The 24,791-nt window shown below is 49.0% G+C and overlaps 5 protein-coding genes across 5 annotated transcripts; all 5 read left to right on the plus strand.

Moving 5' to 3' along the window:
* The first annotated feature begins 489 nt into the window (after positions 1-489).
* LOC131216701 (uncharacterized) lies at positions 490-6,302 on the plus strand. The gene is made up of 3 exons (XM_058211256.1): positions 490-1,056; positions 2,278-2,384; positions 6,020-6,302. The coding sequence occupies exons 1-3, from the start codon at positions 885-887 to the stop codon at positions 6,188-6,190; spliced, it is 450 nt and encodes a 149-aa protein (XP_058067239.1). The 5' UTR covers positions 490-884; the 3' UTR covers positions 6,191-6,302.
* Positions 6,303-7,283: 981 nt separating this feature from the next.
* Positions 7,284-9,675, plus strand: LOC131206101 (adenosine deaminase AGSA-like). Its single transcript, XM_058198496.1, has 4 exons — positions 7,284-7,512; positions 7,930-8,689; positions 8,764-9,114; positions 9,182-9,675. Exons 2-4 carry the CDS (start codon positions 7,940-7,942, stop codon positions 9,632-9,634), a joined length of 1,554 nt encoding a protein of 517 aa, XP_058054479.1. The 5' UTR covers positions 7,284-7,512; positions 7,930-7,939; the 3' UTR covers positions 9,635-9,675.
* A 358-nt stretch (positions 9,676-10,033) lies between these two features.
* On the plus strand, positions 10,034-12,416 carry LOC131209633 (adenosine deaminase 2-A-like). The gene is made up of 4 exons (XM_058202781.1): positions 10,034-10,096; positions 10,645-11,416; positions 11,503-11,853; positions 11,930-12,416. The coding sequence occupies exons 2-4, from the start codon at positions 10,673-10,675 to the stop codon at positions 12,368-12,370; spliced, it is 1,536 nt and encodes a 511-aa protein (XP_058058764.1). The 5' UTR covers positions 10,034-10,096; positions 10,645-10,672; the 3' UTR covers positions 12,371-12,416.
* Positions 12,417-13,695: 1,279 nt separating this feature from the next.
* Positions 13,696-15,504, plus strand: LOC131215828 (adenosine deaminase AGSA-like). The gene is made up of 3 exons (XM_058210223.1): positions 13,696-14,406; positions 14,658-15,008; positions 15,070-15,504. The coding sequence occupies exons 1-3, from the start codon at positions 13,696-13,698 to the stop codon at positions 15,502-15,504; spliced, it is 1,497 nt and encodes a 498-aa protein (XP_058066206.1).
* A 973-nt stretch (positions 15,505-16,477) lies between these two features.
* Positions 16,478-18,569, plus strand: LOC131216245 (adenosine deaminase AGSA-like). The gene is made up of 3 exons (XM_058210686.1): positions 16,478-17,199; positions 17,262-17,609; positions 18,050-18,569. Exons 1-3 carry the CDS (start codon positions 16,510-16,512, stop codon positions 18,485-18,487), a joined length of 1,476 nt encoding a protein of 491 aa, XP_058066669.1. The 5' UTR covers positions 16,478-16,509; the 3' UTR covers positions 18,488-18,569.
* The last annotated feature ends 6,222 nt before the right edge of the window (positions 18,570-24,791 follow it).

Here is a 24,791-nt window from a genome sequence, read left to right on the forward strand (position 1 = left end):
ACGGCGACCCTATGCCCGGTTGAACCCAAAGGCGGATCTCCGATCCGATTACCTCCGCGCCAAGGCTGAGACAAGACAGAGCGATACGGAGCCGCTTCCGGTTTAACACCACGTACCGAGTATTGTTTGACCGAACTTTCTTTTGTTACGGAAGGGTATGCTACCATTAATTGGCACCACACCATTGCCAGGACTCCCCCCCGGATGGCCGCCATCGCCGATGGTAATTAATGACTTTATGGCACCTCCAATAAACAAAGGGTGGGTGCGAATCAATACGATATCGTCGTAGAGGGCTCATAAAATCTCATATCAATGCTACCTCCCGTGTGGGGCCGCCGGTTATCGGGGTTTGCGTCTGTCTGTCTGGGTGTGTGGTTCGTGGCCTGGTGTATTAACAGGTTGGCATGTCGATGAGCCTCAATTGCACGCTTTGCGGCGTACCGTCAACAACCTGTGTGTGCTCCTGTTGCTTCGTGGCCGAACATAAGTAGTTGCGCTTCTTTCTTCAACGTTGGAGCCTTCTCGGAGGGCTTTCGGGTTGCCGTGTACTAAAAGCCAATTAGTGGTGTTGTTGTTGTTGCTCACCCCACCCGTTCGCGAAGGAGCCAATTATCGGTGGCCATTTCCCGAGCCGACTCCAAGTGGAACCCGTGTGCAATTAACACGAACCGATCATCGTGGAAGTGAAAAGGCTCGGTTTTTCTCGGTTCTCGGCTTTGCCACACGAAAGAAACGGTTCGCTAGCCTTCATTATCTTTCGGCGAAAAAAGGCTAACGATTATCGGCATCCGTTAATCGACGAACCGAGCGACAAAAAGTGTTTCGAGTGTTGGCCCTCGCACTAGAGAGCGTGTTTTGATACACGAGACAGCATAAACAGGATGTGGAAGAAGGCACGTGCGCACACGGAGCCGAGTCAGTTCGGAACAATTCTTCTGCTCGCCGTCGGTTTGTTGGGAAAAGTTTCTGCCACGGGTGCAGCATCCACCGGTTCCCGAGACCAATTATTGTCGTCGCCCGCCCAGACCTACTTCGACGCCGTTGCACCGGAAGGTAAGGAAGCCACGGCAAGATACTGCTCATTCGAAGCAGTAAGACCGGCAGCACCAAAAAGTTGGAATCGTTTTAATTAGTTTTAAGTACCAGCGCTCAGTGCAGCGCTCTTGAAATGTTTCAATAGGGCCCCGGCCGTATATGTGAGCTCATCATCAGCCGGGACAGGGGTTAGTTTTCTTATGCTCCCGCCTTCGGCAGCGATTGCATCCTGCAAGGATGCAGCTACAGTCTAATTAGAAATCAACCAATCAAAACCGCAGCCGTAAGTGCTTCACGGGGTTCCTAAAAGGGGCCAATAAAGTAGCTCCGGCCGCTTTCGCCTTTGTGTCTGGAGTGCTTGTTTCGTGGTATTTACAATCCGTCGGTCTGGGTGCCATCAATACAGGTCGTGGAAATGCCACCGTCCATGATTTGTTGTTCAACGCACGCTCTGCAAATTATTATCATAATTAGTTTATGATGGGGCGCCCCATTTTTCCCACCGACTAGACGGTGGGTTGGGCCCCCTCGCCAGGGAAGTGCTGGCCGCTTAATCTTGAATTGCTAATCCACCGCTTCGCCCATTATCGCCCACTGCAGTTTCACGTGCTTCTGTGACTCATCGATTCGTTGTGGATGGCGAAAGATATTCGAAAGTCGCAGTACCTAAACGACGGCTTTGGAAGGGACTCAGGCCTTGATTTTATTATCTCAAAAAAATTACTTACTTGGTTTACTTAACTTCAAGGTAGACGAATTAATTATCGATGTTAGTTATAGATCTAATTCAAGACCTCGTTGGGCCATTGGGCACGAGCTGAAGTCAAGCATGGTTTCATTCGCGTCATTAATTGCGATTGGTTCCCCTTTCAATGCTTTTCTTTCATTACTTGTACTTCAAACACTGCACCAGCGTCAAATTGCTCCCTTCCATCAATCGGAAAGCGGAGTAGAGAGTCCGTCCGTCACCAAAGGAACACTGATTCATCACGCCAAATCATTAGCGCTGCTGGCTGAACCCAATCTCTGCAAACGCGTGACGCAAAAGTTCTTTGAAACTTATCAGAAAAAAAATGAAATAACATCAACATCGAGAAAATTACTCTCGGACTAAGATTAATTAGTGGCACCGTGTGGGCCGGCTCTGGCCGTCCGATGGGGATGAAAAGGGGCCCATCAATCATTATAAGGATTCGATCCGATTGCTAACCCAACACACCATTCCCCTATTTTCCACAGATCGAGAAAATTTCATCAAGTTCCATCTGGACAAGGCCCTGGGAGAGCGCCTACCGTACTACACGCCCGGCACAGGAAAGGACTTTGAGTTCAGCAGCACCTATCAGGTGAGTGGCCTGCCCGGTGACGTTCGCTTCAAATTGGCCAAGCTTCGGCTTCGATCCCATCTAATCGTTTCTCGAACGGGTTCCATTCTGGTGACGGTGACCAGCACATCATCCCCGCACCGTAATATCATCCCGTAGCCAATTCTTTGGATAATATTTTCCTACGAACCCGGAACCCGGATCCTCGGAGGCTACTGTCGGGCTGTCGGCTGCACATTTAGCTCCGGTTTCCGGGTTCGGAGCGGGTGGTGCGAAAGGTCAAGATTCGATGTCGATCAGTTACAGCCACAGGATTACGACGCACCCGGGTTGGAAGTGGTTTGGGGCCGTGACTTTTTCACGTGGCACCAGAGAACACTGTCCGTCGTCTGCGACAGACGGACGACCAGATGGTGGTGTCGGCTTTCGTGTCGCCCGGAACGAAGCACCCGTAAACCCGGGCCCGTCATCGTTCATCATCAATTAGGAAGTTTGCACAGGAAAATGCATTTTGCCACTCAATTACGGTCCCACAAAGAGACACTAATGTGCTAACGAGCTTGTCGATATCCCGGTCGACGGGGCGGAGGTTCCTGGGTGGTGCCAATTACACCGGACCAAGAAAATGGCTTCCCGGACCCGGTGGAAATCTTACACGGAACTACCACCCCGGTCGGGCCGGTGTCAGTTTTAATTAATGACAGTCGTACCAACCCCTTTTCGCACGTTACACTTTCGCAAACTTTCAAAGTAAACCTTTATGCAAATCAAATCGCCCGAAGTCAACGGATCGGTCGACTTCGGAGGTCTTCTCATCGTGGAGGATAGGAATGAAAAATCAAGCCAGCTTCACTATGCCGCTCAGCTTAACAGTGAGTATGAATATTAAATCTGGTAGCGACAAGCGTGACGTAAAATAATCATTTTCCTCTATAATTTTACGGTTTTGTTGCTTAAGCTTCTGTAACATTTATTAGCAACTCGTGTCTGTTGTTGGGGTTGGTCTTAGTGAAGCGACCACTCTCTGGAAGGTCTCAAATCGTGCCTTTGCAATTTCTGAACTTTCTGAAAGCAGAAACAAACAAACATCAATATAGAGTATCAACTGTTTTTGTTGAATCAAAGAGGAATTTTTCAAATTTAATGGGGTTGAAAACATGTTATTCTTACTACGAATAGGCATACAAACACATCCACATCCACAAGAGTTCCAAATGGCCTTCGTTCATTTGATGATTATTCTGTTAATCTATGATTTATGTCCAATTTAATAAATGGCTTACACGTTGTTTATGCATCCCTACTCAAAGGACACATCTCTCAACAGTTGACTCACGATCAACAAACAGACTTGTCATTCTAGGTAGGAACGATAAGTTCTCCGGAAGCGATTAATTTCATTTGTAAAGCCCTGCTTAAGTCCAACAGAGTTCTTTAGTGGCTTTAGTCAAAAATATGCTTTTATGCAAAGATTGCAATCAAACTGATGTCTGAAGCAGCAGAACCTAAAGTGCCCGAAGAAGAAATAGGTTAACTCAAGTAAAACCAAAGCACGACGGTGACAGTCGCAGACACTCCTGCTCGGGTTCTCGGGCCGGGTGTTGCGGGACGACCAAAGTTTGCTAACTGATAAAACCAATAGCTCCTCCAAGGCAACCCAAGTGGCCTCCCATTAATCCTGCCATTTGACCGCACCAGCAGCCAACAGTGAGCGTGGCGGGATGAAAGTTTTCGATAAATTTCCTTATCTTCGTCCGCCGTCCCGAATTCGTCCTGAACTGACGTTTGACGGCTCCCGGCTCTCCCGGCTCTGGCTGTGGCTCTGGTGGAGAGAAACGAAGTTTGTGCTTCGATCGAGTGGCACCCGCTTCGACGCAAATCAATTTGCACAGTTCATTAAGGTTCGGTGCGCGGCCCCGAAACGGGGATGGGTTTGCCGTTCTGATAAAGCAGCCTCGAAACCCCCGAAGAAGTGGGTCATAAAACCGGAACGACGCCGGAACCCCCCCAGTGGGGGGCGCACAAGTCGATGGCCGCCAGGAAGAAAATGGCGACCAGACGGTCCCCGGCAACGGAACCTCAAAAATGGTGACGTAAAAGAAGCTGCGCACCCAAACCCGTTCGAGCCTTCGGAACACCGTAAGTCACCATGCTGCCGAGCCTTAGCACAAAGCGCCCGATGCAGCGATCTGGCCGCACCACACCGGTGGTGGTTGTGAGATGAAAATTTAAATATAAATTAATTTCGCCTCAATCCATAAGATCCTGAAGGCAGCGAAAGGTGGTTGCCGACTTGGCCTGCAACTATCACCGGGGCCCCGGAGACCAAGAGTCGGGTCTTTTAATGGGTGCCCTTTTCGTGGAGCCCGAGACTCTGGGTAGGTCTTGAGAAGCGTACGGAAATTTTATCCTTCCACTTAATCGTGCCTCCGGCGGGAAGGCCGGGATCCATGTGTAGGTTGTGTGACCAGAAGTTCTATCGTGGTCTGGCAACACCAACTTGTGTCTTGGCCAGCCAATTTCGCCGGAGCTCCATCGGGCTCCGGCAGACATTTAGTCGAATTGGTGTGGTTTTGATGCCAATTTTCTCTCGCCCGTAGGAGCAAAATATGCTCAAAGTAATTCATATCTGTGCTCCATTTACGGCCAGAGAACAAAGGTTCCCGAGCAGAGACATGAGTGGGGCTGCTTGAAGATGTAGAAGACTCACCCTAAGCCATATTGCATACCCGTTCGGTAAAATCCGCACTTAACCTGCCGCACTTTAAATCAACAGGTTGCACAGGCCACCTAACGCACCAGATTTCCACTGCCCCGTCGAAGGGTAAACGACGAAAATTCCTACCAAACGGACCCAGCCAATCGATCGAATCGTTTATTGCATTCGAAAACGACACGTGTTCTTACGGACTTTTCCTGGCCAACTTCATGACGTTAGCCATGGCGTCAGACGATGGTTGGCGTGTTTGGTTTGCCAACGAATCGTTGTCGGACCGGCGACATGATGGAATGTTGATTAATAAAGATTTTTCATTTAACATACCGGCACAGGGACGGAATAATTTAGGGGCCGGGAGTTCGATCGAAGAAAAGCAATCAACCCGGTCCGGCAGGCACTCTGAAGTGAAGAAGCAGCAGCAGGAGCAGGGTTTCATTAAAATATCTCATCCGCAGACCAAAGCTGCAGCTACCGTGCCGACTCTTAAGGCACGAGTTCCGGCAGGACCCGATCAACCTGTGCCATTGCTGCATCCGGTGGCGAACCGCACGGTACTGTCCCACGACACTGCGGCCGCCACTGCAACCTTCCTTCGATATTCGCTCGTTTGCTACAGCTCCGGATGCATCGACACCGCCGACATCGGTTACATCTGCTGTCCATTCTGAGTCACGGGCGGAGTACGCGGACGACGGGGTCCGGGAAAAATGCAAACCAAGAACTGGCGACCCCATTCCATCCGTCATACGTCATAAGGTCCATCATCATTTCATCGGAGGGCAGCGCTTATGCCAAACCCCATTCCACATCTTCCTACCGGGTTCCTGCACCGGGTAGGTCCTGCCAAGCCAAGGACTGTCGCACCATCAACCATATTACGCTTGCACTCGGGCTTCTCGGCTTCACTCACTCTCTCGCTCTCTCTCTTTCTCTGCAGGACGCAATGGAACCGGAGGATTTTTCCGTCAACCTGTTGGGCCACTTTATGGGCACCTTCGGTCTGACCGAGACCGACGTGATCCAGTTCGTGACCCGGAACGTCATCTGCTTCCCGTCCGGCTGGTGTTTCAATCCGGACGACATCGGCAACATCTGCTGCCCGTTTTAGAAGCCGGGCGTTTGCCGAAAACCCCCGTCCCAAAGGCTAAACGCATATGAGGCCCACTGGAAACGTCAACCTCGATGGTCTTCCGGGAGCGGTGGGCAAACTGGTCATCAATAAAGCGAAAGCAAATTGCTAAATCAATTAAGGTGTTGGTCGCTTTCACTCGGTCCCGCACCGACACCGGAGCGGCTAGGTTCGATGGTGGTGATTTTACATGAATGTTGTGTCAATTTTAGGTTTTTGTTGGCCCTTCGGTGGATCTGCGGCGTCGAAATCGCATTTCGGTACCGCGTTCCGGATCAGGATTGGATCCGAAACAGGATTGGGTCTGGGCAATCGAGTTGAGCAAAAACATTGCCACAACATGGACGCGCAGTGCAAATAAGCAAGTGATAATCAATGGATTAATTATTTATCGTTCGATTGCGGCCATCACTCTTTCCGGGCGGATCTAATGGCACACTGCCGACGATAGGGTTTCGGTTTTGGTCACTCACATGGGAGGCACTTTTTGGTGGTTTCATAAGTAATTCATTGTAAACTAAATGTATCCTTGGGAGTTAGGATTGGGGCAACCGGAAAGTCCACAAATGGACCACATGTTAGTTAAGAAAATCAAAATAATGGATGTGTCGCAGTCAATACGCAAGTGACAGTCGCCGCTCATGTTGACGTTTGAATCAGTGAATAATGGACCGGAAATTGAAGATTTCGAATGCACGTACTCGAAAAACAAAGCGGAGCACTGAATCTCGTGCCTCCGGCGTGTGCCCCGCGTAGTCACGAGTCCCCACTGATTGGGAACGGAATCAATCATTTCCACCGACCAACATCAATTCTGGGACTCACACGAGCAACCGGCTACCGGCTAAAGGGGGTTCTCGGGCTAGCAGCAGTAGCCGAAACCCAATCATCTCCGCTCTACAGAAAGACTGTGTTCGAGAGCGAGACAGAAGAAAGGTCACTACAAACGATCCCGCTTTCGACTGACAAGTCCCCACACTTGATAAGGCCGTCGGAAAGTCCGAGATCAATGAGGTGCAGCTCAATCTCGGCCCGGCCCGGCCCAACAGTACATAGCCGGCAGCCGGGCAATTGGAGTGACGCTACTGTTCAAAACACGCGGACCGACGGCTCCGAAGAGTAGTTGACTTTTTGGACACGACCCGTCGACACGCGATTTAGCGCGACCTGCCGTTTTTGGAGATCAAAGTGCGACACGGACACGGCGCACTATCCGTCATTCAGTGCGAGGCAGGAAAACGCTGTCCGGTGCAGGTGAAAAGTCACTGGAATAGCAGCGTCCGCCGTCAGCACGGCTACAGGTAAAACGAAGTGGACACAACAAAACACGGTTTCCGTTGATTTAGTTCTAACCCGTGCGAACGGCAGGAGACTTTGTGAAACAATCGGACCATAAAAAACGAGTGGAATTTCCAGTGTGCAGACTGCCGCTGATTGACGACTTCTGGGTGACCGCGTTTCTTTTTCTCGACAGCGTTCCACAACTTTGTGGTCCGCTGGTGTCGAAGCAAATTGCGATCAAGTTGGTCGGCGTTAATGAGCTTCCCGTAGTCACGTGCTGCCTGGTGCTCCGGCGAGCGGCAGATAAGATATGATTTTGGTTACAATACTATTAAAAATTTGGCACTAAATAAACATTGTACGATTCGTCTCTATCACCACACACCACGAGTTGTGACATAACCGTAGGAGATTGTAATTCATGTTCGTTCTTTTAGCGTCAACACCATGCTTATCTGGAGCGCGCTGCTGCTAATCAGTTTCACCACGTGTGAAGCGAAAATGATCGTCGACCGACCCGTTCGGCCAACGCCCGACGAATACCACCGGCAACGTGAGGCACTGGTGCAGCAAGAGGCTGAGCATGCTCTCGGGGCTGACATTGTCCTCAGCGCGAATGAGACCATCGTCAACGATCACCTAATGGCGCTGAAGCGAGCCGAGCTGGCGGAAGGATTCGAAAACCCCTACCAGTTCGCACCGGCTCGCCATATCTTCGAAGTGCTCGATAAGATCGAGGCTTCGCCCCTGTTTCAGCTGATCCGCAAGATGCCTAAGGGAGGTGTACTGCATGCTCACGATACCGCTCTGGCAAGCACAGAGGTGATCGTGAACGCCACTTACCAGGAGCACCTTTGGCAGCGTGGTGAATTCTCTCGCGAGAATGGACCTGATTTCCGCTTTTCTACCACTGTCCCTGCAGGCGACGGTTGGGAGCTAGTGGGCGATATTCGGAAAAGGGTGGGCGACAGTCAGTACGATGAGGCGGTTCGGCAACACTTTACGCTGTACGATAAGGATCCGATCAACGCTTACAAAAGCATCAACGAGGTTTGGTCGCGGTTCGCAGCCATGTTCTTTTCGCTGGAACCCATCGTAACGTTTAAGCCCGTCTGGGAGATGTACTTCCGGCAGGCACTGGAAGAGTTCTATGACGATAATGTGATGTACCTGGAGTTCCGCGGAGTACTGCCATCGGTAAGAGCTTACGATCAATATGGGATGATCAATATCCTGCATGGGAGACATTTTTATTCTTTGCACAATTGCAGCTGTATGATTTGCATAATACAACATACACCCCGGAGGAGGTGGTTCAAATCTACATCAACATAACGGAGCAGTTCAAAGCGACACATCCTCGGTTCGCCGGTACCAAGTTTATCTATGCGCCGCTGCGACTCGCCGATAACGAAACGGTCGAACAGTACCTTGGTATCGCCGAAAGGCTGCACCTTCGGTACGGACACTACGTAGTCGGGTTCGATCTGGTCGGCCAGGAGGACCTCGGCCGACCGCTGTTAGACTTTGCCGATATGCTGCTCAGCCTGCCACCGTCCATTAACCTCGTGTTCCACGCAGGCGAAACGAACTGGCACGGAATGCGGACGGACGAAAACATGGTAAGCTTACGCAAGGGAATTTGCAGAAAGCATCTGAACACCCTCATGGCTCGGTTTTCCTTCTCAGATCGATGCCGTTCTGCTCGGAACGAAGCGAATCGGGCACGGATATGCGCTCCTGAAGCACCCGCTACTGTTGGAAGAGGTGAAGCGTCGCCAGATCTGTGTCGAAGTTAACCCTGTCTCCAATCAAGTGCTAAAACTGGTCGCCGATTACCGGAACCACCCGGCGAGTGCCTTTTTTGCCACCGACTTCCCGCTGGTGATATCCTCCGACGATCCCTCGTTCTGGCGGGCGAAACCCCTGAGCCACGATTTTTACATCGCCTTTCTGGGAATAGCGTCCGCACACCAAGACCTACGGTTACTGAAGAAGCTGGCCCTTAACTCGCTCCACTACTCACTGATGAATGGCATTGAGAAACAGTCTGCCCTGGTACAGTTCGAGATGGCGTGGAACAGCTTCATCAACCTAACCGTGGAACAGATGATGGAGAAACAAACTATAACCGACAACTGACCGACTAACCGGTTGTCTTCGAAACAGCCGTTATACCGAGATCAACATGTACTCAATAAATGTTTGCACTAAGAAAAATTCTTCTCTTTTACTATTTGATGTTGAATGCTTACAACTTACCATTGAGTAAAACCACTAGAGTTCGAAGAGTTTGAACAATTCCCAACACCCTTTGCGCGAAGGGTTCATCATCATGCTGCCCGCTTTTTCACATCATTAGATCACAATTGGCTTTGGTGTTGTTTAGCTTTTGCTCAATGAGTTATGAAACGGTCACCGTAAGTATTGCTCTTGTGAGGAAATGTTTGTAGATAAATATTGTTTTTATTTACCACCTTCGTCTACGAACGGGTGATCCATAAAAGCGCTGCACAGTCGACAGGGTTGTTAGTTGGTTTTCAGCAGCCGGTGATAGTTCGTCTTATTCCTCGTGTCGGCGTCCGTGTTCCAGCAAACTCTCGTGTACGGTAGCAGCTTCGTCACAGTGACACAGAACAGCATAGAAGTGAAAAGAAGGCTACTGAGTCGATTCGGAAAAACAAAGTATCTTGTTTTTCATATCAAAACATCAAGTCAAATCATTAGCCCGAATTTAATGGTTTTAAGTACACAAACGTATTTTAAAACATCGCGATAAAAATGAAAAGCATAAACATTAGATTTTATTTGATTTTATTTCCGTGTCAATAGTTAAAAAAAAATCCACAACACAAAAGTGAAATGTCGTGCGAGTTGCGCATGGTGTCGAGTGCCTTTGATTGACGGATTTTGGCAACGGAAGCGCTTTCCGTTCTCGCTGTCATTTCACAATTGCTCGTCGGTTATGATTGGAGCCAGCGATGGGTTGTTGCGCACGTCAATCAACATAGGCCATGATTTGGGGCTTGAAACCACCCATTCTGTCAACTTGGTGGAACGAATGTTTAGGAACATCTTCTAAATTTAGCTTAAAACAACTTAAAGCTCCATCCATCAAATTATTAAATCTAAAACTAACCATAACGTTATAGTTCTTTTGTAGTCTGCACGGTTGAAACAATGCTTCTCTGGAGTCTGCTTGTGCTAATTAGTTCCAGTCTGTGTGAAGGGCAATCAAGTCCAAACCCTCGGATAAAGCCTGACCAATATTACCAGGAGCGTCGGGAACTGGTACAGAAAGAGGCTAACGCTGCACTCGGGTCAGACATTGTGCTGAACGAGAATGAAAAGATCGTCAATGAACACCTCATGTCCCTGAAGCGAGCCGAGCTGGCCGAAGGATTCGAGAACCCTTTGAAGTTCGCACCGGCCCGTCACATCTTCGAGGTGCTCGATAAGATCAACACTTCGCCCCTGTTTAAACTGATCTGTAAGATGCCTAAGGGAGGTGTATTGCACGCACACGACACTGCCCTGGCGAGCACAGCGGCGATCTTGAATGCCACCTATCAGGAGTACCTCTGGCAGCGTGGTGAATTCTCTCGGCAAAAAGGGCCCGAATTTCACTTTTCTCGCACTGTTCCTGCGGGTGATGGTTGGGAGCCGGTGGCCGACGTACGCAAAAGGGTAGGCAACATCCAGTATGACGAAGCCGTTAAGCAGCAGTTTACGCTGTACGATGAGAATCCGACCAAAGCTTACAAGAGCATCAACGACGTTTGGTCGCGGTTCGCTGCTTTGTTTATGGCGCTGGAACCATTAGTCACGTTTAAGCCCGTCTGGGAGCGGTACTTCCGACAGGCTTTGGAAGAGTTCTACGATGATAATGTGATGTATCTAGAATTTCGAGGAATATTACCCAAGGTAGGTGTAGGAAGTAGTGCCATTAATTGAGCATGCGGACAGTGTTGAGTATTGAAAGACGTTTTCTCATCTTCTCAAATGGGCAGCTGTATGATTTAGATGGCAAAACCTACGAACCCGAGGAAGTGGTAGAAATCTATATTAAGGTAACCGAAGAGTTCAAGAAAACACATTCTCGATTCGCCGGTACCAAGTTTATCTACGCACCTCATCGACTGGCGGACAATCAAACGATAGACAAGTATCTCAGCATAGCCAAAGACCTCTACGAAAAACATGGCAGTTATGTGGTGGGATTCGATCTGGTCGGTCAGGAGGACCTCGGCCGACCGCTGCTAGACTTTGTCCACAAGTTGCTCGCCCTGCCGCCGTCCATTAACCTCGTGTTCCACGCAGGCGAAACGAACTGGCACGGAATGTCGACGGATGAAAATTTGGTAAGCTTAACAAGCGGAGATCAAAATCTGCTTGACCGGTAAATCACACCTCTCTTTTTGTCCGACTTTTTCCTAGATTGATGCAGTTCTGCTTGGCACCAAGAGAATCGGGCACGGTTATGCGTTGCTGAAGCACCCCCTGTTACTGGAGGAGGTCAAAAAGCGTAAAATCTGCGTCGAAATCAACCTGGTGTCGAATCAAGTCCTCAAACTGGTCAACGATTACCGGAACCACCCGGCCAACGAAATGTTTTCCACCGACTTCCCGCTGGTCATATCGTCGGACGATCCATCTTTCTGGAGAGCCACCCCACTGAGTCACGATTTCTACATCGCTTTTCTGGGAGTAGCTTCCGCTCAGCAGGACCTGCGTTTGTTGAAGAAGCTGGCCCTCAACTCACTACACTACTCGCTCATGAGCGATCAAGAGAAAGGCGCTGCCATGAAACAGTTCGAATCGTCGTGGAATTACTTTATCGACAATACCGTCGCAGAGATTCAGGCTAAAAAAAATTGAATGTATTCGAAATAATATTATAGGGGATCATTTTTAATTATTACTACACTCTTTCACTAGAGTAGAGGGAAGAATGAAAACCATAGTGGACTAGAGTAGCATAACTATCAAAATCAAATCAAAATATATTCTGTTCATATTCCTTCCTATTCCATTCCTATCCTATGAAGCATTTCAATCGCCGCAACGGTAATCGATAATCGATGGAAACATATTAAATAGAACAGTCATCGTGTGCTACATAACGAATGAAACTTCTAGTGAACTTATTCTGTGTGTCCACTTCTCGGGCTGGCTTCGGACCAGACTAATGTTTGATTTTCACTCTCGAAGTAACAACATGGTCACACAACCATTGTTTATCGGTACGGTACGATGAAATGTTGATTAATCAATATTTTTTCTATCTTCTATCCATTGGAGTTACTGTGCATAAAAGTGCTGATCACTGCACACCCCAACAGCATGTTTTGAATAGCCAGTGTCTGTCGTATTGATTCTGGGTCGGAAAAGGTTTTCTCGGCCCTTTAAATGCAACACATCCATCGCTACCGTAAAGTAATACTGTTTAAAAGATTGCATTCTGTCTGTGATAAACAAAATATATTTGAGTGAGAACTGGTTCGATTCTTAACCTGATTCGATTAGTTTACGATGGGCAGAAGGAGTTGAGTAGAAAATGCTAAATCCATTCTTTCTTCCTCTGTTGGCAGTACCAACCCTTACATGCATTTCGGGTATCTAGTTTTACTGGCTTAGCACGTGATGGCAATTCTCGCCCAACTTCAAATAGGAGTACTTCAAATATTGACAGGCGCTGATCGACGGCGAAGACAAACTCGCTTTCCGTTACGCAAATATCAGCTGAAAAATTGAAACAAACCAATAAATGTCGTTGCATAGTAGGTCAAATATCTGAAATATAAATGTATGTGCTCACTACATTTAGGTGCCCGAAACAATGCAATCAGCTGTGGCCATTCGATTCTTTTCGCTGTTTGTCTCATTTTGGAGATTGATAAGCTCCGGATGATAAAGGTGCAGTCTGCCAGTTCGTTGCTAGCACCTCCGAGTGACAGTTCATTAGCGCTCCTAGGACTAATCACTGCATAAATTTCAAGGACGGAAGATGTATTTCATACGGTAAAAAATCTAGTAACTTCGGAGTGTCGTCTACGTGTTTTTGACAAACCCATGGAAGTTAGATTCGTAGTGACACAACACTTCGAACTATGCCACTGTGGCTGATTCATTGCGTACAATTTTTTTATTGCAGTGTCATCCAAATGCTTATCTGCAGCGGCCTTTTGCTCATCTGCCTGAGCATGGGTGAGGCCAAAATCATCATCGATCGATACCCTTGGATCTCACCAGAAGAATACCATCAACAGCGTCAAGAGTTAGTGCAGGAAGAGGCCAGCCTCGCTTTCGGGGCCGATATCGTTCTCAGCGATAAAGAAAGGATCGTCAACGATCACCTCATGTCCCTGAAGCATGCCGAACTTGCCGACGGCTTCGAAAATCCCTTCAAGTTCGCTCCGGCTCGCCACATTTTCGAGGTGCTCGATATGATCGAGAATTCGCCCTTGTTCAAGCTGATCCGCCAGATGCCCAAAGGAGGCTTGCTGCATGCACACGCTACATCGCTGGCCAACACGGAGGTGATTGTACGGGCCACCTATCAGGAGCACCTCTGGCAACGTGGTGAATTTACTCCCGAAAGGGGGCTTGATTTTCGCTTCTCCCGTACAGTCCCCGACGGGGAAGGCTGGGAACTGGTACAGGATATTCGAAAACGAGTTGGTGACGCTCAGTACGATGATGCCGTTCGGCAGAAATTTTCGCTGTACGATAAAGACCCGCTGAATTATTACAAAACCAGTGACGACGTTTGGTCTAGGTTCTACGGCATCTTTCACGCATTCAAATCGATGGTTAATTTTAAACCGTTCTGGGAAAGCTACTTCCGTGAGGTGTTGCAGGAGCTTCATCATGATAACGTGATGTACCTAGAGATGCGATCTGGATTACCGGCGGTGAGATTCTACCCTACAATGGGTTATCAATTTGTGGTCAACCTTCATCTCATCGTCATTTATGTTCCACTCAATCACTTATTGCCAACGATCAGTTTTTTGTATCATTATCTAGAGTAATGTAGCGAAGCACCTGTTTCTCGTCCTGAGCCTATGAAGAAAATGATTTCTCCTACCTTCTTAATTGACCATTCCAAGAGATACCACTTTGCTTTATTTAAACACAATTCCCCTTTAAACACCATACGCAGCTCTATGATCTGGAAGGAAAAACCTACTCACCAGAAGAGGTAGCCGAAATCTACATCAACATTACGGAGGAATTCAAAGCGACACATCGCAGCTTTGCCGGTACCAAGCTCATCTATGGTCCCCGTCGCTCAGTCGACGATGAAACGTTGGAAGAACGAATAGATACCGTCGAACGGGTGAATCACCAGTACAGCAACTATGTGGTGGGGTTCGATCTAACCGGTCAGGAGGAACCAGGTCGACCACTGCTCGAAATGGCCGATAAACTGCTCACCCTGTCCCCGTCCGTCCACTTCGTGTTCCACGCAGGAGAAACAAACTGGAACGGCATGGAAACGGATGAAAATTTGGTACGTTAATCGGTGCGATGTGAAACTTGCTTGACCTTTCAATGTCCGGTTGTCCCGACAGATTGATGCAATTCTGCTCGGTTCGAAGCGAATCGGACACGGCTATGCACTCCTGAAGCACCCGCTGTTACTGGAGGAAGTTAAACGGCGCGGGATCTGCGTCGAAATCAATCCCATTTCCAATCAAGTGCTCCGTCTGGTCACCGACTTCCGGAACCATCCGGCCAGTGTGCTCTTTTCTACCGACTTCCCGCTGGTACTATCCTCCGACGATCCAGCGTACTGGGGGGCCACACCACTGAGCCACGACTTTTACATCGCCTTTCTGGGAATGGCTTCCGCGCACCAGGACTTGCGGCTGCTGAAGAAGCTCGCCCTTAACTCGCTGCACTACTCACTGATGGACGACCAAGAGAAGCAGACTGCCATGGTACGGTTCGAATCGTCGTGGCAAAACTTTATCGATCGTACCGTCCAACAGCTATTGGCCCAATAATCGATAACCGGCGGGGATCTTCACGCCAACGAATCGGTTCGCCGAACCGGTTAATCTTCGTCAGCAATTTGTTCGGTAGATTGGACGTTGGATTGTGTTGGGAAGGTCAGATTTCGGGTAGATTGGACAATTTTCAAACAAGAACCTCAATAACTGTCTGTCCGAATACTCCCAAATCGTTGGACTGATTTGGACCCTTTCGATAGGTTCTAAAATTTCGAATTAGAAGAGATGGAATACTTTACGGGTGTAATAACAAAGAGCGAATGTGCTACCCTTTCTTTCTGTAAATGTTGAAAAAACATCGACAAATGATAAAGCGACAGAAGATCTAATTGAAACGATCCAACATTTACTCTCGGAAAACGTTTCGCATGACGGGCAGTGGGAACCGATTTCGAGTTTTGTTTTTTATCAACGATTCGGATGACCTCATCTGTCGCGTTCCACACCTTGCGAATCCACGGAAAAGTGTAAAAACAATGGCGACAGCGAAAACATTATCACCCCCGAAATGGGTCTTCTATTTTTAACCGCGCAACACGCGAAGCAGCTGATGCACCCGGCGCCCACGGGGAGATGATAAATAAATACAAAACCAGCAGAAAACAGCATCAGGTAACACCTCAACCGTTGTTTTGCTATGAATTCTATCAACCACCGGGTTTTCTGACGGCAAACTCTCGCTTCAGGCTGCCCCCCCGCCGCACGGTGATTTAATGATGTATTTATGCTGTGTTTATTGTTAAACCCATTCGTAATATCTCGTCAGCCGCATACCGCCGACCGTCACACCGACACATACGCGCGTGTCTCCAACGCTTTTTATGACGACGGGCGCTGATAGTGAGCATCTGTGACGCCATCTACTCGGGTCGGGCGCTGGTAGTAGTGCGCGCGGCAGTACTTCACCACAACCCAACCGGTCGAGGCTCAGTCGATGTTGTGAAACTTTCGGTACCGGATCGTTCACCTAGAGCGTTCCTTGGCAGCTACTTCGAATCGATGGAACGTACGGCGTACGAAGAGTTCACGCGCCAGCGCCGGGAATTCCTGTCGCGTGAGCAAGGTCGTGGCCTTGGCGCAGATCTCGTGCTCAGTGCGGACGAGCAAACGCTGAACCGGTACGTGATGCACCTGAAGCGTGAGGAGCTCGCGAAGGGTGTGGACAACCCGTACGAGCTGGTGTCCGGGCGGCACTTCTTCGAGATGCTGGACCGGATCACGGCATCGGACCTGTTCAAGTTGATTCGGAAGCTTCCGAAGGGTGGTATCCTGCACGCACATGACACGGCCATCGGCAGTACGGAGCTGATCGTGCGGGCCACCTACCGGGAGCACCTCTGGCAGTGTGGCAACGTCGTGGATCGCACCGACAGCGATCCGTTGCCATCGTTCAAGTTCGCCAGTACCAAGCCGACGGGTGAGTGGCATTCGGTGGCGGACGTGCGAAAGCAACGAGGTGACGTGGCGTACGATCAAGCAATTCGCAAGATGTTTACGCTGTTCACCACTGATCCGCTGAACGCGTATCGCGACATTAACGACGTCTGGCGCAAGTTTATGGCACTGTTCATCGCCTTCGAACCGATGGTGACGTACCGGCCCGTCTGGGAGGAGTACTTCTATGGGTCGCTCGAGGAGCTGCTGGCCGACAATGTGACCTATCTGGAGTTCCGCGGGCTGCTACCACCGGTAGGCACCGCTGATGAGTGTAAGCGAAAGGAAATGATTCTGATTCGCTCTTCCCGCCGTAGGTTTACGATCTCGACGGACGTCGGTACACCCCGGAAGAGATCGTGCAGATCTACGTCGATCTGTCGGAGAAGTTCCTGCGGGCTCACCCGCAGTTCCTGGGCGTCAAGTTCATCTACGCGCCGCTACGGTTCTGTGACGACCGGACCTTCGACGGGTACCTGGAGCTGGTACAACGGCTGAAGGCTCGCTTTCCCGATTTCATCGCCGGGTTCGATCTCGTCGGCCAGGAGGACCTCGGCCGACCGCAAACCGACTTCAACGAGCGCCTGTTGCGGCTGCCACCGGAAATAAATTTCTTCTTCCACGCGGGCGAAACCAACTGGACCGGCCGGGCGGACGAGAACTTGGTGAGCGCACCCCGATAAGATACGTTTCGTGGCGCGGATTTGGCGCACATTGTTTCTGGCCGAAACCCCCTCGTGTCTTGATTGGGCGACCGATCTAATGTGAAGATAATTTCGGATGGAGCAACGGGCCAACGATAAGCCGCGGCCGGGTGGGGGCTATCTCGCTCGGTTAATTGGCGCTTGACATGGCCCTGGACATGTGCGCTATTAGTAGCGCAATAAATTGAAATTTGTCACCCCTATCAGTAGCGGGCAGGCAGGAGCATCGGACGGTTTCTTATCAGACCGTGGCCGGTGTGCACTTGGAGTGGACTAGATATGTTGCTAAGCCTCGCCGTTATCGGCAGACGCGAGTGCTGGGAAGCCTCAAAGTCCTCAATCAAACTCAGTGATTGTTGTAGTTATTTTAATTATATCCGTTTTCTTTTGTGTCCTTCAAGGTCGACGCTATCCTGCTCGGGACGAAGCGCATCGGGCACGGTTTCGCGGCCCTCAAGCACCCGTGCGTGCTGGAGGAGATCAAGAAGCGTGGCATCTGCCTCGAGGTGAACCCAATCTCCAATCAGGTGCTGAAGCTGGTGCAGGACTTCCGGAACCATCCGGGAGCGTTCTACTTCTCCGACAACTACCCGGTGGTGGTGTCGTCCGACGATCCCTCGTTCTGGAGTGCGGCCCCACTGAGTCACGATTTCTACGTCGCCTTCATGGGTCTGGCCTCGGCCCAGGCCGACCTGCGCTTGCTGAAAAAGCTGGCCCTCAACTCGATCGAGTACAGTTCGATGAGTGCCGGGGAAAAGGTGTCCGCCTTCGAGCGATGGACCATCGCCTGGAATGCTTTCGTCCGGGAAGCGCTACAGACCATTCCATCGCAGTACTGACCGGCCGGCCTTTGTCGAATTATAAAACCAGTATTTCGTGATGATCACGTTTTGTGATCGTATTATTGATTCACTGCTTGCCTTACGGAACGATATTTTCAATAAAGCATTTAACTATTAATGGCACTCGGGAAACACTTTATTAACGCACGCACAGTGTATGATCCAACCAATTTCAATCCCCCTCAATTCCGACACTCAATTTGGAGGATGTGAAAAGTAAGGCTTTTGTAGCCGGCTTCAATTATTGTCCCAACGAGAATATGGTGATCGTAAAATTCTATGTTTAGCACGCCGAATGGTGCACACGTTGGCACCACTTTCGCCCACCCCAAATGTCTCCGTTACGTGGGTCCTGCACACGGTTGACCAACGCCCGGTGTCGGATGGCATCAACAAATTGCCTCTCCCGACCGCCTGGGTCACCGCAATCGGGCCCAAAAGCCTCAGTCTGCGTCTGCAGTGAAGACGTTCGCCTTCGCCGGAGTTCTGGAGGAGTTGCTTCGGAGAAAATGAAAATATCGTTACATTATGAAGCGAGCAACGACTGCGGAATGAGCCGGACGTGTCCGGACTGGCCAAGCAGGCGGGCCGAGTCATTTTGTCGTTGTGGGTTCGTTTACCCTGACCACCGGAAAGGACGCTGCAGGCTCGCCGACAGCACGACAGGACGGGGCAAAAAAGGACGATGGGCACGATGGGCTCCATCATATATCACCGGCTGCGGTACGGCGCCCGGGGCTGGGCGAAGGAAATCCTTGGCAGACCCTCACCCCCAGTCAGCCAGAAGACGTTCGCCGTCGGTCGGACAGCAAAACTCGGCCGCCGGCCGCGTATCACGAGAGAAATATCGTCCGAACTAAACGTGACGACATTTCACATACATTTTTCCTTCCCGACGATAAATCTCCAGATTCACACCTACCAGACTTACCCGGGGTGATTGGTAGCGTTATTTATTGACTAATTGCCTGTGTTTGTCACTCGATCCCCGAACACTCGAGCCAGCGATCCACGTGGTTGGTGGGAATTATGGGTAAGATTTTTAATGATTGTCGGTCGTTTTCTTGTCATTTAGTTGGATGCTAATTTATTGGCGTTGCAAAGGATAGTAACATTAAATAGGTTCCAGAAGAGAGTCAATAATTTTTATTTTAAAATGAAAAAACCTAGAAAATAGATTGCTGACGTTTTCCGCTATTCCGGCAGTTCTGCGGCTGGAACTACGATAAACGACCTATAATTCATGTTATTAGTGGTGAACATAAATGTAATTGTGCGAGCATAACTCCACTCCGGATACTATTCCGGATCAATTCGGTCCCTTCCGGCGAAATGTCATCTCCGCCACCGCATAGTCGCATGAATTTAATTTACTACGGCACCTAATTAGCAAGCCGATGGATCGGATACCAGTGGATCGATTCAGAAAAGGCAATTAAATCAATCACCGATACGGCCAAATTCTAAAACCGGGCATCATCCATTCGATGGCTTGATAGCCATAGTTTATTGTGTCAACCATTTTCCGGAATCAGGTGAATTAGTCCGTTTCACTCCGGTTAGTGAAGCCAGCCCCCGTGATAATCGAATGATAATCCGCCCAAAAACGATTCACCCTCCTAAGGGGTTTTTCCGGGAAGGGCCGTGATTTCCGCATCCAAATCTAAACCAACCCGAAACAAGATTCTGTATTCTGCCCATCGCCAAACAAACCACAAATGATACAACGGTTAGTAAATTATATTATTGTCTCACCCGTTCCCGTTTAGGGATAACGAAAATACAACCTTTTGCGCGTCCGTTTCCGTCCTCTCAAAACAGGGCTGGCGGAGCGTAATGTTTACACGTGGCCTCATGTAATCTCTGGCACGTGCAAATGTGGGCCACACGAGGGCGAACTCGTATCCCATTCGAAGGCAGTCAACACGTTTCATGCAGACCCCATGAGATGAAGGCTCATTTGCGAACAAAGGATTGAAGGTACCATTCGGGCGGATTCAGGTTATCACAGTGAAAGCTGGGAGGCTGGTAATCTGGAAGTCGTTATCGGTACTCATCTTTTTCAACATCATTTTCGTGTGCTGCAAAAGTTCAATAAATTGTCAAATTGCCTTTTCGCAAAGTCGTTAATGAGATATCAGACAGATATCCGCTATCGGCAAGTGGCAACTCGTTCAATGGAACACGCGTTCGTATACGTAAACTTTTTAACAGACTCTTCCGGAGAACGTGTAGAAATTCCGCTCGTACCACTCCGTGGCTCAAAGGACTGCATTGCGCGCCACACTGCCTCACACCGAATTGATTGCCTACCAATTGCGCGCCACCTATGCAAGGCCCCACACTCGAATGCTTCAACCAATTCGCAATGATCGCGAAAAGTTTGCAAAAGAAGCCGTTGCCTTCCGGGGCCGGGGAACTAGTTTCCTATAGCCCCATCCCGGCTGGTGAAAGGATAATAAGCCGCAGCACGTAGCACGCGGGAAGCCAACGTTCCGCAGTCGGGACCGACACGCCAAGGCTCTCGCTGCATCAATATTAGAGTGGGTCGAGCCCGCGACCCTTGCCTCGGGTCGATTGATTGGCCGTGGCTTCGACCCGCCAGCAGCTTGGCTTTTTATGCGGGGCGTGAATCAACCGCTCCAAAAGTCAGCCCCCAGCCGGGCGGCCGTGCGGGCATCTCAATTTACGGACCCATGGGTGGAATGGAAATTTAGCTGCGGTGCCGGATCAAAGGTGGCCCCAAGCGATAGTTCCACTGGGTATCGGGTAGCATGGCATGAAATTTATTTTTCCGTTTGCTGTTCGAATGCCAATGCTGCGAGACGAATGATTAGCAAGCATCCAGGGTGGCTATGATCGAATAATGCGCTAAAGGTTTGCTGCCATTTTCGGAAGGTGTTGTATTGCGATCCCCGCCAATTGAAGGCGGCTCTGACGGCGGCTACTCGATGCTCGCCAATTTATGTCTCGTTTTGTTTCAGGTAAGCCGCGATAGCTTTGCCGTGGCCTACTGCCACTATTAATACGCTTTTTCTATAGAAAGATGTATGGTGTTTTCTTATATTTAGAAAAACATTCCGTAACTTAAGCAGTGCTCATTCCGTTTGGTTGTAACGTGTTCAGTCTGTAGAGTGTTATGTTTTCTTTATACTTTTCCAACTCCACAGGACATTGCATATAAGCTCCTGACAGTGTCAATTTGTAGGTATTCAAACTCTAATTTTTTAATTGTGTTCCCCTTTCGTGCATTTTTTTTGTCCCTCTGCGAATGGAATAGAAAACAGAAACCCCCGGTTGAGCGAACACGATGCTACGAGCCGTGGGTTTAACCATCAATTTCAGCCACCGTTCGAGCAGCCGAGCTGTTGGAATCTGATTCTCGTTCCGATAGATTCATTAGAAGATAACAAGCCAATAAACAATGTCACATGTCTTTCGCTTCTGCTGCGCTGCCGGTTCCATCTTCCACTACGTCTCGAGTGCTGCGAAAAAGGAATCCAATCTCCCGTGGTGTGTTGCATAGCTTCACCGGAATCCGATCGGAACGGGCAAGTGTTTGTAGCCGGCAGACGGCATCGCGGCCAACAGTCAAATGAAAATGGATGGTGCAGCATAAATCTGGACATCGAATTTGTTAGCCAACAAGAAACCGAACTCTGGGAGCACCAGCAGAAGAAAAAATGCCCGAGCCGACTCTAATTCAATTTGTCCAACAATCGCCGTTTCTGCGGCAGAACTCCGGAGGACCCATTAGCTTATCGGGCGCTGCTGCAAAAAGGACGATAACGGACGATGCCACGCTTTCTCTTCGCTTTCGCACTGATTTACGCTATCATTTGCAGCGCGATGGAATATCTGGCTGGCGCCCATTCATCATTTCCTTTTCTGGTGTTCATCGCGGAGTCCATTCCCACCGACCGACCGGAACCCGGAGATGGGGCGTCCTATAATGAGCTTTAAACAAACGCGCCATGGTTGGTGAGAAATTTATTGGAAATTTATTCGCGCCAGTCCAATCAGCACACCGTGGCTGATTGGAAGTCAATTTGCACTTCACATTTTTAATTATCGCACTTGGACGCGTTCGGCCGTCGTTCGTTCGTTTGGGCCATCCAGCGTTTGGGAGCAACCCGCTTTGGAATCGTAACGTAATGAATGCTTAAGGTACTCCTCCGTTGGCGTATGTTATTATGGATTTTGAAATCCGTGCTCCGTTCTTGAGAACTTCAACTCAATTCGGGAGAAATGCTCCACTCGCTGAGTTGCACATTTCTGACTCTTTGTTGGTGAGAAGTGCGCTTCAACCCAGCAAACTTGTTACAGATTTCACCATTTTAAGCCAGATTAATTGGCTCATTCGCAGCACATGGTAAACCACCAACGAGCAGAAATTGGTTTGATTGTAAAGTGAAACATGCTGATTCGACGATAGTAAAATAGAGCACTGTAACGAGCTCAAACTCATATTTTTGGATATTCCGTGTGGGCATAGTAAAAGGAAACCAAAACAAATATTTAACTGTTTCGAAGAGGACACTCCCGGTACGGTTGGTTCCTGCAAAAATTGATACAATAAATGAAATGGCGCGCAGAAAATGCTCAAACACCAAACTGATTTTGCGTTGCTCGTTCATGAAATTAATTTACCTTAAAGTTACACGTGCTTCATCAATCAGTGATGCCCGGGAATCTGTCAGCACGTGGAAACATTAAACTCATCGACCTCCTGCTGGTTGTTGCCACCGTTCCGGGCAGTGTCGGTTACCGGTTCCAATTCAAGCAAACCGCACCCGGAATTATGTAACAATACATGCTACCCATCCGTGGCAGTGCGGTGATGATGATGTTGACCGCTGACGGCCAATGTGTTGATCGTCACAATCCGTCCGATGGGTCCGCGAGCTTAATTGGGTGGCCGGTCAATTTGGAGGACACTGGTAAAGGAATCGGTTTTTCTTTCCAACGGTATCCAGTGCCTGTGATACGCACTAATAGAGTGGGATTAATCGTTTGCATCGATAATGCTCCTGCCTGCCGCACGCACAATAATTATTCTCGTGTGTCACGCCACGTGGCTTCCGGTGTATCAATACAGATCGCTTTATTTCAACCGAATTACCTAAAAAATAAATACCCATGGTTTAAGCCCGTATGAATAGACGAGAATGAAAATAAGCTCTCTTGACAATTCAATTGAATAGTGGCAACCAAATGAAATCCACACAGACACACTGTATTACAGAATGATTTCCATTTCAATCTCTTTATTAGGTTTCCATTTGTTCGAAGGACATTTCGAGAGCGTGTGAGGGGGGAGTGCAGTGATCTGTTTACATGCACTTTTCTGCAGGTCAAGTTGTGTTCTAAGAGCTCGCTGTTTGTTCTGTACGACCCTACGGGGGGAGTGTTGCGTGAAATGTAACCTTTTATGTGTTTTAGTTCCTGTTTTGTCCCTCAGCGGCGGCCATTCTCTGTGGTGTGGCCGAAAACAAATGTGGCGTCATTCAACTTTCTTCCGTCATATCGCTAGAGCCCCTTGTTTTATGTACAGAAATCAGTGCACCGAATGGGAACCTTCACAAGTAAGTCTTTCCCAGAGCCTTCGACGCGGTGAAGTCCACAGCTTGCGTTACGGTTTGCCGTGTGCTGGGTCTTCTTTATGCAATCGATAAGTTTCTGTGTATCACGTGTTCAAAGTGTATAGAAAGGAAGGAGACCGTTCCTGCTCCTGCTCCTGCCATAAGCGGTGAGAATATCTCTAAGGGTGTACTATTTTATTTAGGGTTTCGTGTTCCTCCGTCCTAGCTCATCGTTTCTCCGCAGGTCGTGTAAAGGAAATTCGTATAGGTTTTTACTGTAGCTTATTATTCTTCTTTCTAGTTTAGTTTAGTGCTGTATTGACAATTCCATCATCGCGCTCCAGTATTTCGTGCCGCATTGCAGCATCCGTTCCCAAGATACTGTACAAGGAACGAAGCAAAACATGAGCTCTACAGTCGTCGCCGTACAATGTGATAAGAAAACGATGAACGATGTTGGAGATTTGCTCGAATCCAAACAAACGCTCGATCTACAAACCTAAAGCTGGCAACACAAAAATTCAAAAAAGCATATTTAATTTGCTGTTTCTATTGTTTCGGCGTTGATGATTCTTCTTAAGCCGTGTCTAGACCTAAAATAGGAGGCTATGGCGAGAGATTCTATCGAACGTTCTTGTTGTCTGCGCTTGGACACATTACAAATTCGTTCGGTCGGCATGGCGACACATCGTAGACAGCTGTGTTAAGACATCTCCCTC

The sequence above is a fragment of the Anopheles bellator genome, chromosome 1 (genome assembly GCF_943735745.2).
Source record: "Anopheles bellator chromosome 1, idAnoBellAS_SP24_06.2, whole genome shotgun sequence".
Classification (NCBI taxonomy): Eukaryota; Metazoa; Arthropoda; class Insecta; order Diptera; family Culicidae; genus Anopheles; species Anopheles bellator.

Excerpts from the sequence above, each read along its gene's own strand:
- LOC131216701 (XM_058211256.1), top strand. The coding sequence starts at position 885 with ATGTGGAAGAAGGCACGTGCGCACACGGAGCCGAGTCAGTTCGGAACA. Across the intron at positions 1,057-2,277 it reads CGACGCCGTTGCACCGGAAG|ATCGAGAAAATTTCATCAAG; the intron begins GTAAGGAAGCCA and ends TATTTTCCACAG. Across the intron at positions 2,385-6,019 it reads AGTTCAGCAGCACCTATCAG|GACGCAATGGAACCGGAGGA; the intron begins GTGAGTGGCCTG and ends CTTTCTCTGCAG.
- LOC131206101 (XM_058198496.1), top strand. The coding sequence starts at position 7,940 with ATGCTTATCTGGAGCGCGCTGCTGCTAATCAGTTTCACCACGTGTGAA. Across the intron at positions 8,690-8,763 it reads TCCGCGGAGTACTGCCATCG|CTGTATGATTTGCATAATAC; the intron begins GTAAGAGCTTAC and ends GCACAATTGCAG. Across the intron at positions 9,115-9,181 it reads TGCGGACGGACGAAAACATG|ATCGATGCCGTTCTGCTCGG; the intron begins GTAAGCTTACGC and ends TTTCCTTCTCAG.
- LOC131209633 (XM_058202781.1), top strand. The coding sequence starts at position 10,673 with ATGCTTCTCTGGAGTCTGCTTGTGCTAATTAGTTCCAGTCTGTGTGAA. Across the intron at positions 11,417-11,502 it reads TTCGAGGAATATTACCCAAG|CTGTATGATTTAGATGGCAA; the intron begins GTAGGTGTAGGA and ends TCAAATGGGCAG. Across the intron at positions 11,854-11,929 it reads TGTCGACGGATGAAAATTTG|ATTGATGCAGTTCTGCTTGG; the intron begins GTAAGCTTAACA and ends ACTTTTTCCTAG.
- LOC131215828 (XM_058210223.1), top strand. The coding sequence starts at position 13,696 with ATGGGTGAGGCCAAAATCATCATCGATCGATACCCTTGGATCTCACCA. Across the intron at positions 14,407-14,657 it reads TGCGATCTGGATTACCGGCG|CTCTATGATCTGGAAGGAAA; the intron begins GTGAGATTCTAC and ends CACCATACGCAG. Across the intron at positions 15,009-15,069 it reads TGGAAACGGATGAAAATTTG|ATTGATGCAATTCTGCTCGG; the intron begins GTACGTTAATCG and ends TTGTCCCGACAG.
- LOC131216245 (XM_058210686.1), top strand. The coding sequence starts at position 16,510 with ATGGAACGTACGGCGTACGAAGAGTTCACGCGCCAGCGCCGGGAATTC. Across the intron at positions 17,200-17,261 it reads TCCGCGGGCTGCTACCACCG|GTTTACGATCTCGACGGACG; the intron begins GTAGGCACCGCT and ends TTCCCGCCGTAG. Across the intron at positions 17,610-18,049 it reads GCCGGGCGGACGAGAACTTG|GTCGACGCTATCCTGCTCGG; the intron begins GTGAGCGCACCC and ends GTGTCCTTCAAG.